Source organism: Aphelocoma coerulescens (assembly GCF_041296385.1).
Source record: "Aphelocoma coerulescens isolate FSJ_1873_10779 chromosome Z unlocalized genomic scaffold, UR_Acoe_1.0 ChrZ, whole genome shotgun sequence".
Classification (NCBI taxonomy): domain Eukaryota; kingdom Metazoa; phylum Chordata; class Aves; order Passeriformes; family Corvidae; genus Aphelocoma; species Aphelocoma coerulescens.
In genome coordinates this window covers 31,762,700-31,781,243 of record NW_027184085.1, presented here as the reverse complement: position 1 = coordinate 31,781,243, position 18,544 = coordinate 31,762,700, and the positions used below count along the sequence as shown (strand labels likewise).

Genomic DNA, 18,544 nt, shown 5'->3' with positions numbered 1-18,544 from the left:
ACATGCTGGAAGAGTCTATGATGTTGCCTGCTGAACTTCTTTTTAAAGGCAGTAGCATTCAAGATGGCAGCATCTTTGTGACTGCAACTGTTTGAGATCTGCCTGATATTTCATTGTGGAATTACGAAGGTTTGCACAGTATTAACCTTTGTAGGTACATAATGGAAAACCTCCTAACTGTATTGTATAATTCTTTTGTATGGAATAAAGGAAAAAAATTACTGTATAGTTTTTAATTACATTAAAGCAATATTACTGCTTTATGGTTTTACTGTATTACCTTTACATAAATTTACTGCCTTTTTCTGTTATGGTAGCTATACTGTCTATTATTATTCCCCAGCTGCTCTACCAGGCTGCCTTCTGCTTACTCTTAACTCCCAGGTCAACAGATTTATGCACCTTTACTGTGTGCCTGATTTCTGTTCCAGGGTCTTGTTGACAGGTTTTCTCTTCCCTGTTTAAATGTTGGCACACGACCTTTATGTCTGCATCATCTAGAACTGGCATGTTTTTCTAGACCAGCTCTGTGGTGGCTATCTAGCTGAAGTGATGAATTCTGCTCACCAGTAACAGGAGAGACAGAGACAAAAACTCAGTGAGCCTAATTGTTCAGATGCTGAAATATGGATGTCTTTTAAGTTCTGTTAAATGGGTATGTACAAGAAGGATCAGAAAACCCATGTGATCAGTACTGCACTAAACCATAGACAGGATATAGAAGGGAAAAAGGAACAGACCTTAAGTCTATCATTCTGTTCTGTGTGCTGCCAGAAGCTGGACTAAATTTTAGCAGTGACCATTAGCATCCATTCAGATGCTATTACTGGATGTGAAATAAGACCTCTCAGACTGAACCTGTTTCTGTCAGATACACCTGGAGCCTGGGGCATTTCTGTTCTGACAGAGTATACCAACTGTGCTGCCACTGCAATAGGCATGATGCATGCCTAGTTGTAAATTCACTGTCCTGAGCCTTAACACTTTCAGGCTGCTGTAAAATCTTTTCTTTCTCTGTCAGTTATATAATATACTGTGAAGTACATTCACTTACAGAACTGACAGCTACGCTGGAACAGATGTGGGCTAATAGCATTCTCAAGTCCAGTTTTTCTGCTGAAATCATAATTGCTGAGCTGCAGTATGCCTGGACACTCTCTTTTGTTGACTTTGCCAAACTTTGTGAAACAAATATACTCCAGTAACTGTGGATGTGGATGGTCTGTGAGAGGCAGATGCTGAAAAGTACAGGTCTTCATTAAGGCCTCTCACTGCACCCTACCTGTCCCCCCAGTAGCAGAGGGGCTATTGTCATACGGACAGTTTTTAGGCTTGATGGGATTGCTGGGGAGGTAGAAATCCATTACGGGTATTACTCAAACATTAATTCATTCACACCATGTGGATGCTGTTGCACTTACTCACTGAACGTAGGTCGTGTAGTCCATCCCCCAGTCAGAGCATTTCAAACCAGCAGCACAATCATCTTCTCCCTTTTCATTCCCTTCTTCATAAGTACAGAATTGGCAAGAATAAACTATACAGTCATGTTGAGGAAATCTGCTTGGCAACAACCAGTCAGACTTCAAATAAAGCAAGTCTGTTTGGTACAGTTGTGCTTAGTCTGCAAGTGGTGTCAGAAACTCTGTGCAAACCGTTTTTGATTGCCAGCATTCTAGTGTGGGGACTTGCTTCCTGTGTAACCACTGACAGCTTTGGCTAGCAATGGGCCTGTGGTGGTAGAGTAGGGAACAATGCAACTGGTATACCCACCCAGAAGCTGAGCACATTGAGTGTGCAAGACATTCATGTCCTGTAGAAGCAATCAACCATGAACAGTAAGAAGCAGTGATGTTTCTACTGTGTGCTGTGCTGGAGTTACAGTTCAGCGTCTAACCTTCCTGTGTAAATTAAACAAATTGTATCTGAAATGAGCTCTATATTAAGTATGGAATTAGTGATGAAATTAACTTAGTATAAGGTATAGATCAAAACTTAATAGCAGAACACAATCATTAAACTGTAATAGTGCAGACAAGGTTACGTTGAAAGAAAATTAAGATGCTTGGAGGCATGGATATGCACAGTTAAGGCATTCATGTCATATGAATTGTTCTGTAGCTGTTCTTGAAAGCATTAACTTCAGTGATTGCTGAAGCTGCCTAGAGTTGTGTGCAAGGGACAAGAGCATGGGCCTTTTGAAAAAGGCAAAGCAACTCTTGTGCTAGTATGGCAGAACAGGTAATACACATTTTTGTAGTTCATGCTCTTGTGCCTGTTCTTGCAGTTTAACACATACCAAGATTAATTCCACAGCTCCTGGAAAAACAGCTGTTCTTAAACAGTAGAGACAATAAGTGTTGCAGCCCTGTGATCTGAATTTTGGTGGAGTCCAGCAGGTTAAGGTTTGTTGGTGTTTAACATTACTATTTATCAGTATTTCAAGTGCTGCAAAAATTTTTGGAAAGAAAGATAAATCTAAGATTTATCAAACTTTCACCCTTTTATAACAAGACTTCGTGATTCTCCATAAGGTAAACTTGCTTGACCATCATTACATAATTTTCTGGAAATGAAGCCAATAGTTTTTGTTTTCATCTTAGTAATACAAAGCTAAGGCCCCTTTTTCCTGGGAATAATAGACATGCTTATTAAAAAATTCCAGATTCTTGGTCTTTATATTTTCAGAGATTTATCCTTTTGCCACAAAACCAAGACAGATAAAGTTAATGTGCAGAATAAATTTGCATATGTGATCTTTGTGTACATTTTTAGAAGTAGAGTTATACTCTGCTAGAATTGAGCTAAGTGGTAGATTGACAAACCATAAGAATTACCAGAAGGTTTTCATAGGCTTTCATAGATTGGCATTTTTTTTTTCTCCTCTTGGATATATTTTTCAAGGAGTCATAAAATGTCTGGCTTAATGCATCTGAATATCTGAATATGAAGAATGTATCTGATATCCTCCATCATGTTTTTCTGAAACAAGGCAGTGGCTAATAAGAGAAAAGCAAAGCAGCGTATTATGAAGTGCAGGTGAAGTGTTCTGCCTTGTGTGCTGGCACTTGGGAAAATTCAGGTTTGTTGCACAGTTGACTGATCTGTGCCTATCATTGTGTAACTGTCATTGATTATAACAGTAGATCAATTTTTTAAAAGGTCTTTAAGAAAAATATGCATGTATTCTGCTGTTATCCTGCCTCATGTGTGTTCAGCAGATACCAAGATGCTCGGAAAAAATGTGCTCTCTGGTAAAAATGAAAACTTTGTAACTTGTATAGTAAAATATGGCTCTTACTGAGGGAATGTTCTTGAGGCTGTACTGCTTGATAAGGCGATGAATAGACCAAGTAACCTACCATGTAGTAATTTCTCTGAGTACATTTACCACCACTGTAATTGTGGTATCACTGTTTAGGGTATCATTAGCACAAGGCTATTCATAACTCATTTGGAGGTCCAGGAAGCCAAAGAGCAAAGGAGGTGACTTCCTACAATGAGAGGAGAACAGCTGATTGGCAAAAACTGTCCTTAGAGGAACTTTTGACATGAATTGTTCTGATGAAGAGGGGAGCAGCTGAGGTGGCCTCTGTATACAGGATTAGTGCTTTCTCCTTAGAAACTAGCATATGTGAAACACACTTCTATCAGAAGGGGCACATGGCTCTTTTCATCCTCCTTCCCCAGTTGCTTTCCCTGAGCTCTACTTGCCTCTAATTTTGTTATCCTGAATTTTAACACTTCTGCTAGCATGTACTTTACATTACTCTTGGGGAAGTTTTATTTGGATAATTTGGAAATAGAAGTATTTAGGTTCTTTCTAATTCAGAAGCCTCTGAAATAGGGAGAAATTTAAAATCCTAATTTAGGAACTCTAGGACTCTTAAGAAGATGCTCCTCTTAAAATCTTGTCATAACAATTAGTCTTCTTACTTACAATATTCAAGTTTTTAGAGAACTGGATGGAAAAAATTCATTTCAGCTGTGAATTAAACACTGTCTGATGTACTTTCTAAAATGATCATGCATTTATGTTGAAGGCCTGCTTGTTACTTGCTTTACCACTCCTCTATTCCCTGTCATTTCTTGTAGTGCAATTTCAAATTGTATATTCCTTAACTGGAAATTTATATTCCTTAACTGGAGTGTGTGTTCTTACGTTCTCAGACAGCATGATTTTTTTAAATTACACTGCTTGAAAAGTAGAAGCAAACTTTTAAGTTGAACAAACAAAAACATACCAAAAAGAATTTTGGGAGTTGCACCTTAGAAGAGTGCAATTCTTCTACTCTCCTACTGAGAGTAACAATTTTAAAGATTATTGTTCTCTTTACTTCAGACCTCCTCTAGCTGCTTGTAGTCCACAAGCAGTCTTTGGCCTCAATCACTACTGGGTGACAAGATAGCTGTAGTACAGACACTTTAAAAACCTGTGAAGACAGAGATGTGGGGGTTTGTTGCTGGTTTGTTGTAAGTAGTAGAAGTGTGATTTATGGGTAAATTATCACTTTGTCCATTTCAGAAAGTTTGAAAATTTTCTGAAAAAAAAAAAAATACAGACAACCTGTCTTGTGCAGCAGTTGTGTACACCTATTAATGGCATTATGTTGAAATGACAAAAACAAAGTTTATCTAGAAAAGAGTATTTTGCACTTAAGCTAGAAGAAGGTATTGAGAAGGATGTATTTGTGTTACTGGTTTTTATTTCCAGTTCCTTTTTTTGACGTAGGTATATGAAACAAATTAATTGGGAAGCTAAGTCAAATGGTACGCAGAAACTTGCTTGCTTTCTCAAGACATATTTTCTTGACATGTGCTTTTTAAGAATTTTTCTCTCATTTTTATATGTAACAGATGTTTGTTTTCCTCAAAACCCCCATAACTAGCCTACTTATTCATTTATTCATAGGAAAAGGCATAAATTTACCTAGAAAAAAAAAGTCTCTTTTATCAACCCCAGATTGTTTCTGATGTATGATTGCTGGAGGTACAGAGCTATTATAAAAAAAATGCTTTTTTTCAGTCTGTTTAAAAAAGGTGGCACTGTCAGGATGCTCATGTGTATACTAGTAGAAGACTAACCCTGGAATTTGCATTTCTCTCACTCATATTCCATTTTAGTTTTAAGAAATTACTCCTCTATGTCTTTCACATCAAGAGTTAAATGATGATAAAACCTAGTTTTTCTGTTTATACTGTAAGATTCTTCCATTGGTTATGTTTGATCTACAAGGCACTACTATAGAACATATGTCATGCTGTTTTTTAAACAATGGTTTTTCTGATTATTTTCATATTTGTGTGTATCTGGTGAGTTTTTTAATTGCACCAGATACTGCTAAGAAGTATTCAGTTTGTTGACTGTTTTTTTAAAAGTGGTACCTTTTGCATATGTGAGATTTTCTTCTCTCAAGATCTGTGGTGTTTTTTATTTTGTTGGCTGTCACCTGTCTGAAGCAATCAGCCACTTCTTTCTCTTCCTCTGTACAAAAGGAAAATCCGGTCTTCCCATGGATGGTGGAAGGTAACAGGATAATCAGTTCAACAGTGATCCTCTGATGTCATTGTGGGAGCCCTGTAAAAGCGGATTATCTGTGACCCAGATAAAATAATTAGAAATTACTTGGACACTTACAAATAACTGATCTACTAATCTCATTTCCAAAGTTAAAAAAGGCCTGTCTCTCAACGTAACGCTACCAGATGTTTCAGTTAAACAGCATCCTTTGCAGACACTAATCTGAATCCTAATTTTAAAGGATTACCTTTGATTGTTTTTATCTCAAACACTAAACAGTGCTTCATTTTTCCGTATGTTCTAACAAACTATTTCTATGGAAGAAAAGAAATTTTCTTAATTCTTCCACTACAGTCCATTAAATATGATTTAATGTGATTTATGCTGGTATTGCAAAGAAAAACTTTTCATTGAAACTATTTAGTAATTAACTTGTTTCTCTGGGGCAGAACTATTTAATGGATAGGCTTTTATAAATTTAATAGATACCATGTGGCCTTTGTGCAAAGTAGTGGATGTATTATCATAAACTAAATGGACAGTGACTTTATTAATTTAATTAATGCTACCAGGGTTTCCTGTTAATTAACTGTTTGAATGGTGTGCAGTGATATGCCAATATCCTGTTGCAACAATACTTTCTGGATGTGGAAAAGAGAAATTTCCCTTTATTTTCTTTAGGAAGGATAGAAGGGAAAATAGTGTTCAACAGCCTGTGTGGTGCACAATATGGTGCCTACCACATACATTTTTCCCCTTAGAAGCTTTTAAAAATATTGATACTTGCTTTTTATTGTTGCAGTGTTTCTCCTTTTCACCTTAAAACAGCAAGTGTATCTTGCTAGGTAGTTCTTCAACCTTTTTACAAAGATTAAGTTTCAAAATAATGAAAATGTAGCTGCAGTTATTCTGTTAGTAAAATCAAGAGCTTTTTAATTCTTTGCATATTTTATAGTATTGATCCATTGCTGATTTAATATGCAGAGTGATCTAGTTCTGCTGAAATGCTTTTTGTCTTTAATGATAAGTATCTTGTAATTAAAAATATTTGTAATCATATCTTTAATCAGATAATCTATTAAATTCTATTTTGATTAGTGAATACTAAGGGCTTTTCCTGTTTTTTCACACATGGCACAAGCATAATCAAGGAACTATTAATCCTCATAATTAAGTTTAGCATATTAAAAATTAGGATTGGTAGGGGAAATTAGGATTTCCAGGCAATTGTATTCTTTATGTGGCTATAACACAGTGTAAGATATGAAGTAATTGTAGAGGGAAAGCAAGGGGTTTGTAAACTACAATCCCCAACAGTAATTGGAAATTACTAACAGAAAATAACTTAATGTTAATGTTGTCCGTCTTCCTCTTCCTCGTTATTCTTATCCCTTCCCCTTTTCCTGTCTCTACCTTTAATCCACCTATAGGTAGATCGCCTATTAAAAGACTGTGGGAAGTCCTATAAATTAAATTGTCAGGAATTAGTAATGTCCTGGTCTGTGAACATGATTTTTGTTATCTTTGTAAATTCTTTTGTATCTTTACCTTATTTTTCTCAAATACACTTGGAATTTGTTTAGCATTTTTAATGAATGTATTCTGACATCTTTAAATAACATATTTACCATAAAAATAAAATACTAGTTTGTTAAAAAAATCCCCTCTTTTAAAATGTAGGAATAAATAGAAATGTAAGAAACTCTTATGTGGCAAAAGATCTCATCTCTTTTCTTTAGGTCACTGCATGGTCTTAGGTAAATAGGAATACTTTTATTGAAATTAATAATTTACAATATTATAAGGAAAAAGTGCAAGTTGGAAAATGTAATCAGATTTTATGCTGTGCAAGGAGTGTAAAATATCGTAAAATATCATGCCAAAATTATCCCCAGTTCATCACTCAAGAATGAAGTCCTTTTACTAATCTATTTTTCTAATAGTGAAGGTAGTACTTTAAACCACTTGAAGATAAGTAACTGTAAAAGTAATGTTTGAGTGTTCCATGAGCTGAGTACATTCTGTTTACATGTTGCTTGTCAGATTTAGACATCAGACCATTAAAATGGCTTCTGTGGGAAGGAGATAAGCAACTAGCTTTCTTAAGTATTTTTCCCTGATATTTTTGTCTTAAGAAGGTAATTGTAGGTATCAATAAATATAACATGTTTTTTATGTCTCTTGTCATGCAGCTATCTGCACCAAACATACCATGGGTTTGAAATAGCCTGAAGTTATGAGACCTGCTTGTATTTCCTCAATTGTGGATGTAGCCCTCATTTGTTACCAGAAGGTTTCTTTTCATTGAATCATTTTCCAATATCCAATAAATAAATTGGAAATCTATTTAACTAAATTAATCAGAGCATAGAGGAGTGCAGGACTATTCCCTAGACATAACATAGTGTAGCTTTATTTTTCATTTAGCACATGAATATGATATAAGGATTTAAAGTTAAAACAGAACTAATAATTTTCAGGCTGAACATAATTATAATTGATAAAATTAATCATATATGAGAAGTCTAGATTAAATAAAGAATGCTAAAAAGTGGCCAAAAGTAAACCAAAATGTATTTAATGCCAAAAAAGAGAAAATTTCTCAAATATGATGTATTCTTTCTGTGTTTAGTATTTTATATTCTTGCGTTGCTAATCTGTCACTTGTGTGCACACCATGAGAGGATGTTATACAAAAAGCAAAAAAACCCCTTTATATAAAGGATGCATTGTCTTGAACTTTCAGATAAAAGCAAAAGCTGCAAATCCAGGAAGGCTTGCAAGTTTTGTTTTCTCTTTTTTTGTTTCATCGTACTTTTCTGCTGATTCATCTATACTGAACATTTCAAAATACTGAAAGCATGGCACAATGCTTACATTCTTCTACTACAAGTATTTAATAGAGCTGTAATGATAACATGTCACTTTAAGCAAACACAAAAGAAAAACTGAACTTCATGCTTAGGAGTTATTCGTGTAAGTTACAAATTACAGTTTATCCTTTGGAAAACATGAATCAGTAAGCGAAAAATATCCTTTGCATGTGGTTTTTTCATACTGAATTATTTCATGATAAAACCCATCCTATAGCACGGTTTGTTAAACAGTGCATGTGATCTTTTAATTTTTTTTTTTTTTTTGGCAGTTGGTTATGCTAAATAAAAGCGTAGATGTGAAAGATACAGTTCTCTTAGGAGCTAATGTGGATGCATTCATTTGCAAGGGAATCTGAAGCTGGTTTGCAGAACTCTTTCAGTGCTTTCACGTATGTGTCTTTCCATTCTTCTCCTTCCTCTTACAGCAGTCTTAGCTGTGGCAGTAGCTTACTTGGAATAAGCAAAGTGCTCTTACGGACTTGTGGTATAAGCTGAAAGTGAAAAAAACCCACATTTCTTCTCCCCTCAGCAGAATCTGAACACTTTGCCCTTTTCCTATTCCTATAACCTGTGTTTATTTCCTCTAATTTCTTTTGCCTATCTCACTAAGGTGTGATTTTTTTCTCTAGTTGCTTTAAGATGCTTACCATTGGCTATGTATCTCTGAATAACCAGGTGCAGGAACAATTTTTATTTCCAATCTGGATGATGACTTTGGGAATCCAGATGATCCATCATGTCAAATTAATCAGTTGTGTGTTTGTCAATTTCATCTTGTATTCAGTTGCAAATTTTAAGGGATTTTTAGAGTTAGAGATTACTAGGATTCCATAGGTATGTGATGTTTGCTCATAGCAAGTTATTTTAGACTTTTGGATGAGTGCCAGTGCTCCAAAAGGTTTTAACATTAGCATTAGCTTTGAGTCTGGAAAAAAAAAATCTTAGCAGAGTTCTATTTGTATTAATAGTAATCCAAGCTGATAGTAGACACAGACAGCCAAAGCCTCTTAGGCTGAACACAGTAATTCTGATGTTGTAGCAAAATCTTGGTATACATCAAATGAATAATTAAGAGAGATAATATTCTGGTTGAAAGCCATTTGTGAGATGTCTTAACGAGCAGAACACCTTGTCATTCAGAAGAATAGTGGCTATTCTGGTCCTTTGTCTCCAAAGAAGAAATATTAATGTCTGAGAAGGAAGCCTTAAATAACAGGTCAAAACTCAGCTGTGGTACTCTCCTTTTCCGTCATCTCCTGTCTCCAGAGGGGCTACTGACTTTCCTGGGGTGCTATGAAGTTTCACTTTCATGTGAAAAGGTAAATTGGTTCAGTCTCAAATGAAAGTTTATTTCAAATGAGTTTGGCAGCAATATTGGGGGAAGGAAGGTATGAGGGGCATTTTGTTTATTAAGTTCAGTCACCAGCACTTGTTAAGCAGCTAAACCTCAGAGCAATGTTTCTTTGCTAGTTTGCAGCTTCTCTGAAATTTTTATAATTCTGAAAAGTATCTGAGAAGCAAAGGACTTGCGGATCAGCCCCAATTACTTCACTGTAAAGCAAAAGTAATCTAAAGCGTATGTTGGCATTTTAAGGGAAGGGGAGGGAGGAAGGAAGGATGCAGAGAATGCAGGAGGGAAAAGGAAAGGAAAGGAAAGGAAAGGAAAGGAAAGGAAAGGAAAGGAAAGGAAAGGAAAGGAAAGGAAAGGAAAGGAAAGGAAAGGAAAGGAAAGGAAAGGAAAGGAAAGGAAAGGAAAGGAAAGGAAAGGAAAGGAAAGGAAAGGAAAGGAAAGGAAAGGAAAGGAAAGGAAAAAGGAAAGGAAAGGAAAAGAAAGGAAAGGAAAAGAAAGGAAAGGAGGGGGGGAGGAAGGGTTGAAGGGAGGGAGGGGAAAGGGAGGGACGTAGGGAGGAAGGAAGTTCTGGTTTTGATGCTTTAACTTCGTTAATTTAACAGGTTACAGTTTTGAAGAGAGCAGACCCGATGAGAACCTTTCAGGTCTTAATAACATGCCATGACAACACTTAAAATGAAATACAATCTCCAGTTTCTAACCTGTGATTTCCCCCCAAAAATCTAAAACACAGTATTTTAGGGAGCAGTACAAGTGTATTAGTGAATAAGCAATGTGCAGAAACATAGCAGAAAGCCATATGTAAGGTATTTGGTGATGTTACTTCTGCACCCAAAGCTGGTTAAAAAGCCCCTTTTTTGAAATGGTAGCGTAAATCTTCCATAGCTACAAGTCAATCTGGAGTCTGGACTAGCATGTTACTGTTTTAAAAAAGACCATTTGCCATTATTGCTTTCAAACATGCCAATATTATTTTGTACTATTGGATAGATAGGTTTGAGTTGACCAGAGAATTATTCCTAGAATGGAAATATTTTTGCAGTTAAAAAAGGAGCTATAGCATCTCCTGAAAATGCTGTTTCCACCTTGCTGAAATACCACAGAAGTAATCTCTTGTTCATTTAGTCCTTTTTATTCAAAAAGCTATGTATGAATTTCTATGGTTGGCAAAGGTGGTGTTTTTTTCTGACAAAAGCTGAACAAAAAGCCCAGTCCAAGGAAGCAAAGTACTCCTTTGCTCTGCAGTCGGGTCCTGCCCTAACAAGGAGGATGACTGGGGTCTTGTACTGCTTTCCTGACACTTGTAGCAGGAGAGGGAAGACAGGCCTGTAAGGTGAGAGAAGCAGCAGTTTATCTGTGGGAGTCAAAACAACAAGTAGTATTTACAGTTTGCTGCCTCCAGTCCTTTCCTCCCTCACTGCTGAGTCGGTGTTAAAACCCACCTGACGGTGGGGCCAGCATGGTTTACCTAACCTGCTCTGGGCATGCCTTCTCTACACAAACTTCTGGGCAAGAACTTGTGCATCCTGATGGGTTAGTGTGAGAAAAGGGGACTTCTCCCCTTTGCCATAGTGCGTCTGGAATCCAGCTGGATAAGTTGTGGACAGAATTAAGATTTTTACCATTTAGTGTGTGGTAAGGGATCCTGTTCCAAAACTCATCAGAGCTGGGAAGTAGAATAGAAGGACAAAAACTGGCAAGGGAGTTGGGGCCACCCATGTCTGGTGGAGCAGGGAATTAGCTTCCTGTACATTATTTCCCACTCGTATTTCACCCTTCCCCCTTAAAACTGTGGAAGATGGGGCAGAGTCCCAGCAGTGCCTGCACTGATGGCAGGAACAATCAAGGAGCACAGTATGGTTTTTAGTGCTAGGTAGTGTTTCCAGATGACAATGCAGTTGCAGCCTAATTAAACCATAGTCCTTTTGTCTGTATGTAGTTGGGACAACTCACATTAGCTCTTGGTCTTATTTAAATGCTGCTGTAATTTGACAGGTGCATTGTGTGCATGCCTGAATCAATGAAAAGTAAAGGGAAATATCAAACTACCAATGGAAAGGAGTTGAAACCATGAGGAATATTTCAATTAATAGTGTTTTGAACTCACAAGTGATTTGAGGATGTAATGAACTATAAACATGTATTGAAACCCCCTACGTGATACTCACAAAAAAAAAAAGGAAATTGTGAAATACATAGTGAAAAGTGAGAAAAAAAGTACTATTGGTAGTTTTATAAGTTTTATTTGGGGATGATCTAAGCTAAAATTGGTCTGTTACTTTTCTCAGCGTCTTACAATTAAAGTATGACTTTAAGTTGCTGTTAGCTGCAAGATTGCCTTAACTCTGCACATTATTTAGCTTTTATATTTTAAGAGAACAATTTTTATATTTGGTATTTAACTGTAGAACTGTAGAAATTAATGGTATATTTCCAGTTGTGCTTTTTGCATTATAATACTCATGAAGATAATGGTTTTAAAACTTCTGACTATTTCCTGCTTTTGAAAATACTACATCTGTCAATGGTTGCATTTTACTAACTTTTCCTGTGGTTGTTTCAGTGGAATGCTCCATGTCTGGAATGAGTGCTTGTGGAAAGTATGGCAAGAGTGTACCTTATACACATTGCTTCTAAATGTCCCATGAATTAATTGTAATATCTGAATTCATTTTAGCTGTAATAATGCTGTAAGTTTTTGTTGGCATTCTTTGGTATTGTAGTCAAACTACACAGTATAGTTTCATACTGTGTTTGTAAAAATCATTTAACAGACTGAGTTAAAATTTATGTGTGTAATCTCACATTAATTTAAAACTAATATGGCATATGTGTAATATGCAACCTTTGGAACTAATGTCAAAGCAGTGTACACTAATAATTAATTCCCTGCTTTATTTACTTGCTTTCCTAATGACATTTTAAAAGTTAGGAATATAAATAAATACTTTTTAATGGTGGGGTTTTTTTCTTCAACAGGACACAACAAGCATAGAAAAAATGTCAAACTGTTGTGAAGACATGTAAGTTCTGTAAAATTCCTATATTGCTGAAATGCTAAGGGAGTAGCTGGTTTTTTTTAAACTGGCTGAGACAGTAAAGGAACTAAAGGCACTTTGTTAAGATGATTTTGCATGGTGCTGTGCTCTGTACTTCCTATCTCTAGCAGCACTTCACTAATCTTTTAATATTGGTTGTACACAAAGTAGCCTCATGTTGTTCCCTTTCTTTCCCTACCCAAAGCCAGCGGAACTATATTTTCTTTCAAAAGTACAGACCAAAAGATACTTTCTGCTGTGTTTTGATGTATATTTCATTGATTCTGAGGTCTCCTGTGCTTCAGAAGGTGCCTTTGTTTGATTGATGACACAGATAGTTTCTGTTCTCCAAAGTTAAGTCTCAGCTGTGTGTCGTAATGAAATAGAAGTTGTATTTGTGATGCTCAGACACAATTCATCAGAGCCCAGTAATGGATCCCCAGCCAACCTACACTGTTGCAGATGACTGAAGTGCACTGTGGGCATGCTGTCTTCCACTAATAATGCTGTCTTCTGTAGATCACGGCCCCGAAAGCCATGGCAGCAGACCTTCTCAGAAGTTTTTGGCACTCACTGGAAGATCCTGTGGTTTATTCCTTTCAGGCAGAGGCAACCACTGCGAGTTCCCTACCACTTTGCCAATCATGTCTAAACAGATGGATGGTGGGCACAGATGGGTCCTCCATGCTGGAAGTGCATTACAGGTTTTATGATAATAGGACTATGACAGTCTTCAAGTCAATTAAAATCCAGCTATAGGCATCACAGTGTGCCCCAGGCATTATTTTAGTTATGGTCTTGATTCTGTTCTGAGATTAATGCAAGTTAAACAATCAACTTTATGCATATTTACTTTCAAATTAGCTTTCTAAAGAGATTCTGTTTGTCTTTGAGGTTAATACCAAAAGCAAACAACTGGAATGTAATTGTCATCCAATTTGATACAGGCTCTTTTTTGTTTTTTCCTTTTTTATCCTTTTTTTTTTTTGTGTATGAAGCACTGAAGTTTACACTGATGGTTAGATTTCTCACTAAGTGTCTTATTCTGCCTTGAATTTTTTTTTTTAAGGTTTTTATCAGTAGGGCTGTCTGAATAATAATAATGTCTTTTTTCCTGCTACATGTGTTTAAAATTCCGTAATTCTGCCAGTTATTTATGATATGCAAAAGTAATCCTGCAGCACCGCACTATGAAAGATAACACTTAAATCTGAAACAGAGTACCTCCTAAACCTTTCTCGGAGAGGTTTTGTAAATGCATGCAAATGTGTGTGTTTACACAGAGAAATCTTACAGTTATCTTTCAGCCTAGATACGATGTTAGTGAAAAATGTTCATGTCTTTATGTCAGTGAGGGGGATTAAATATTTCAGGGTAAACTATGCAGATACAAAGCATGTTTTCCCTATATCCCAAGGATTTGAATCAGCAATAATCAACAAAGAAGTTGCATGGTGCAAATACTAGAATGATTAATTTTAAAAAACACAGATGTAGTTAGTTAGCATAATGTACCATAAAGAAGAGTATATTGTCAATAAAGTTAAAAATTTATATTTTCATTTCTATAGTCTTGATTAGCTGGAATTGGTCTGAGTGTTTGTATATTGAAAATAAAAGTAATTAAAATATTTATACATAAATATAGATTTGTTACTAACATGAAGTATATTAACTCAATTAATAGGGTACTGCATTGATGTGGATAGCTTGTTGTTCCTTTAAGTATGGAAGTAGTTGACCAAAGAAAGCATCCTTCAGATCTGGTAAAATGACAACTATTGCCAAAGTACCAACTCAGTCTTCCTGTATCTGGAAAAATTATGTACTTACTTTAGCCCTCTGTATCTATACAAATATCAACTTGAGATGATTGTGAAAACTACTGTGAATTTCTAGAAGGAATTCACAGCTTAATGTTTCCACTTACGCTGCTTACTGTGTTTGTTGTGTAGTTTAAATAGGACTAGGACCCACCTTAAATATCATCCATGCAAGAGGACACAGTAAAAAACACAAAGTCAGGATTTAATATATGTAGATTGTTTAGAAAGTAATATTTTATTTGTGAACAGTTAATTCAAAAAAGAAGGGTAAGATTTGTCATGAGTGGTGTTCGCAACAAAGTTTTAGATCAACTCTTTTAAAGTCTTAATACAGTTCCTGCTAATGGTAGATGTCCCTTTATTGAACGAACAGATTTTGATGATCCATTCAAAGTTCCAAAAAGTGCATCTTAAAAATCACTTGAACTTTAAAGTGTAAATGTCTAACATTTGATCCAACTTTACTTTTCCTGTCCTTTTAAAAATAGATGCAATGTTTTATTAATTTAAATTTCAAACCTAATGTTCAACCATTTTCCTTTTTTTTTTTTATATACCACTTGTAGTGAGGTTAGGCTTTTTTTGTATTGGCAGCAATATTTAAACAAAAAGAAGCTTGAGGAAATGGGTGAAAAGACTGGAGCAGTGCTTGTGAAAAGAATGTGGATATACATAATAAAGTAATGGCTCTATTATTTCCTTTTCTTTCCCACCGCACCCCCCCCAACTGTAATATACAGGGAAATAATATTTCATTTTCTGTTCCAGTATTTAAATGTTCCATGAGCAAAACATAGTTTGAAGTTTTCAATGCTAATCAGTTATCATAGCAGATTGTACAGTTCTGAGCCTTATTCAGAAGGAGAACCAAGGATTTAACTATTTTTGGTACATTTACCGTGGGGCATATAATTGTGTGTTCTGTGCTGAGGCAGAAACCTTCGTTTCAAAGGGCGCCGTGGTTGCTGAGGCCGGTGGGATGGTGCCGTGGGGTGGCGGACCCCGGGAGCGGCCCCGGGAGCGGCCCCGGGAGCGGCCCCGGGAGCGGCCCCGGGAGCGGCCCCGGGAGCGGCCCCGGGAGCGGCCCCGGGAGCGGCCCCGGGAGCGGCCCCGGGAGCGGCGGCCGAGTCCCGCACCGCCCCGCGCCCCCTGCCGTCCGCCGTGCGCGGAGCCGCCGCGGGACCCCGCACAGCCCGGAGAGCCGCCAGAGCCACTACACCTCCCTCTCGAGCAGCTGCCCGTGGGAAGTTAGAAAACCTCTGCATTCCAAGGTGCTTGCTTAAATGACTGACAGACGACCCTGGAGGCTGGAGTATCAGTTACACTTTCCAGCAAGTGATGTCCGTGAAAATCTTGCCTGATTCTCAAACAAAAGTGCTAATTTCACAAATTCACATTCTCAAATGTTTCCATATTGTTTGATTTCCTTTTATATCTACTTTTTCACAGTCTCCTGCTCATCATAACGTTAGGAATCAATCGCAACATGATTATGACTGCTAGTTCATTTCTATCCCTTTCATAAGTATTTGGAGGACAGAAGGGAGAATTCGGAGAGGCTTGATATTTTAGGAGGTACTAAACTTTATTGTTTGAATGAGAGGCCTCTAAAATGGTAAAAGTAATTATTTTTTCCTTAATTTAATTGAATGACCCTATCATACTACTAGTTTCTCCAAGTAATGTTTCTGAAACTAATTTTCAGAAAGAGTTGTTCTATCAGGAAAAACCAGATAGACTTTTTTATGAACCAATTTGAAATCCTTCAAACCTTGAAATTCTTGAATCCTTTGAACCATTGCTTTCTTTCTCTCCAGGTCTTTCTTAAGATTCTTTGTTTCAGTATAAACTGCATTTTTAAGATTGATTAGTGTTTGTCATTTTTATGCATTTAAAAAAATCTTAGACAGTGTTACTAAATTTCATCCTAATAGAATATCAGAACAACACATACTTTATTGAGAAAAGTGAATATTATCTTCTGACTTGGCAATATTTGATTTCCTTAGAGGCACAAAGTGAACTTAGACAACCAATTAACTCCTCCCTGAAAACACTGGAAAATAGCTGGTTTATGTGCAGTGTGGGGTAACACCCGGTAGGACTGAAGAATGCTAACTTGCTGTCTTCTCATAATCAGAGATTTGAGATTTCATTTGAAAAATGCTGATGTCTAAAGTAAAAGATAATGCAGTAAATAATGTCTGTGAATCTGTCCTCTGATCTGTTGCTTTGAAGGAGGAGTCTTGAATTCTCATGTACTTGGAATTTTAAGAATAAATTTTCTATGCATCAGTCTTTATTAATATACGTAACTTTTAAAATATGTTCTGAGCTGTTTAGTTAATTCATTAACTAATGATAGTTAATTCATTAGTTTATAAATACATGGTTAATAAAACACCAAGTGGGATGTCACATGTCCTTGTTTAACCCCAGCCAGCAACTAAGCATCACAGAGCCACTCAGTCATTTCCCCCCACAACAGGATGAGGGGGAGAACTGGAAGAGTAAAAATGTGAAAACTCTTGGGTTGAGATAAAGACAAACAATAGGTTTGATAAGCAAAAGGCACACACATCTAAGCAAAGCAAAATAAGGAATTAATTTACTGCTTCTCATGGTCAGGCAGGTGTTCAGCCAGCTGCAGGAAAGCAGGGCTGCAGCCATGTGACGGTGACTGGGGAAGACAAACACCAGTCCAAACATTTGTGCATTTCTTCTTCCCCCAGCTCTGTGTGCTGAGCATGACACCATGTGGTGTGGAATATCCCTGGAGTCAGTTGGGCTCACCTATCCCAGCTGTGTCCCCTCTCAACTCCTTGTGCATCTCCGGCCTCCTTGGTGTGATGATGTAAGGAGCAGAAAAGGCCCAGTCACTGTGTTTCCTCATGGTTCTTTCTTCAAAAGACTTTTGTACTACTTTCTCAGTGCTGAGCATTTGAACTTGTGAGGCATAGAAATACTTGTATCTGTGGACTGCATTAGGCCTAGCATTTCAGTTCTGCTGAAATTATCCAGTGGCATCTTGTGTCTTGGCCAGTCTATGGCAGAGTGGTTAAAGCCAGTTGTTGCAACAAGGGACATCTAAGTACCACCTGCCTAACTGTAAGAATAACTTATATTTACAGTGGTTTTCAAGTTAGAAAATACTAAATTTAATTTCTATTTTAACTTCTAATTTCTGTGCATTTCTGGGTATTTTTATGCACATTCCTAGGACTGGTATCTGCATATCACAATAGTCTACACATAGAAAACTATCACTCTGTCTCTTTAACAGGCAGAAAAATAATACTGATTTTTGTAAACTAGCATTCTGAATTTTTTAGCTCACACGTGGGCATGTGTTTGAGTCTTAGTCATTTGTTTTTAGTTTGATTTTGACTGTTTTCAAATAATGCTGAATAAAGTTCTGCAGGAGTTACTGAAAATTATGAGGTCTTACACTGGTTATGCCTGAATGGGTAATGTACAAGGTGAATGACTGAATAATATAAAAACAGGAAAGCTTACTCTGGTATTCTTTTAATCAAATCTGAAAATGCAAAAATATGTTCAGCTGATAAGCAATGTATTGCTTTATTTCTCTTTGCTTGTTTCATTCATGTAATATTTCTGTGAGGTTTTTTTAAAATTGATTTAAGTTATGGTTTATTTTTTTCATTCCTACTGAGAATTCTTTTGTCCTGTATTTTTATGAAATCTTATTTTTAAATAAAAAAAAGTAAAAGTTTCTTTCTCTTCACTGAATTTCATTTACATAGATTTAAAGTTGTGTCAATTGTTTACTAATATTTTTCAAATCTGTTAGTAGATTTTCCTAATTCTGTTTTAAATTACTCTCATTGCTGTATATTTTTTATTGTGACAAGTGAAAAAACTACAATCCCAAATGATTGCTTTGAAAAAATGAACTGTGAAAAATTGCT

The 18,544-nt window shown here is 36.4% G+C and overlaps 1 protein-coding gene across 5 annotated transcripts in view; it reads left to right on the top strand.

Moving 5' to 3' along the window:
- The window catches only part of ZDHHC21 (zinc finger DHHC-type palmitoyltransferase 21), a 36,682-nt gene extending 18,383 nt beyond the window's left edge, over nt 1-18,299 (top strand). For all 5 annotated transcript variants that reach the window (XM_069002009.1, XM_069002005.1, XM_069002006.1 and 2 more), the window contains 2 exons: nt 12,728-12,771; nt 13,306-18,299. In XM_069002009.1, the coding sequence (XP_068858110.1) occupies nt 12,728-12,771; nt 13,306-13,438 (177 nt within the window). In that variant the 3' untranslated portion in view covers nt 13,439-18,299. The remainder of the gene's footprint in view (nt 1-12,727; nt 12,772-13,305) is intronic.
- The last annotated feature ends 245 nt before the right edge of the window (nt 18,300-18,544 follow it).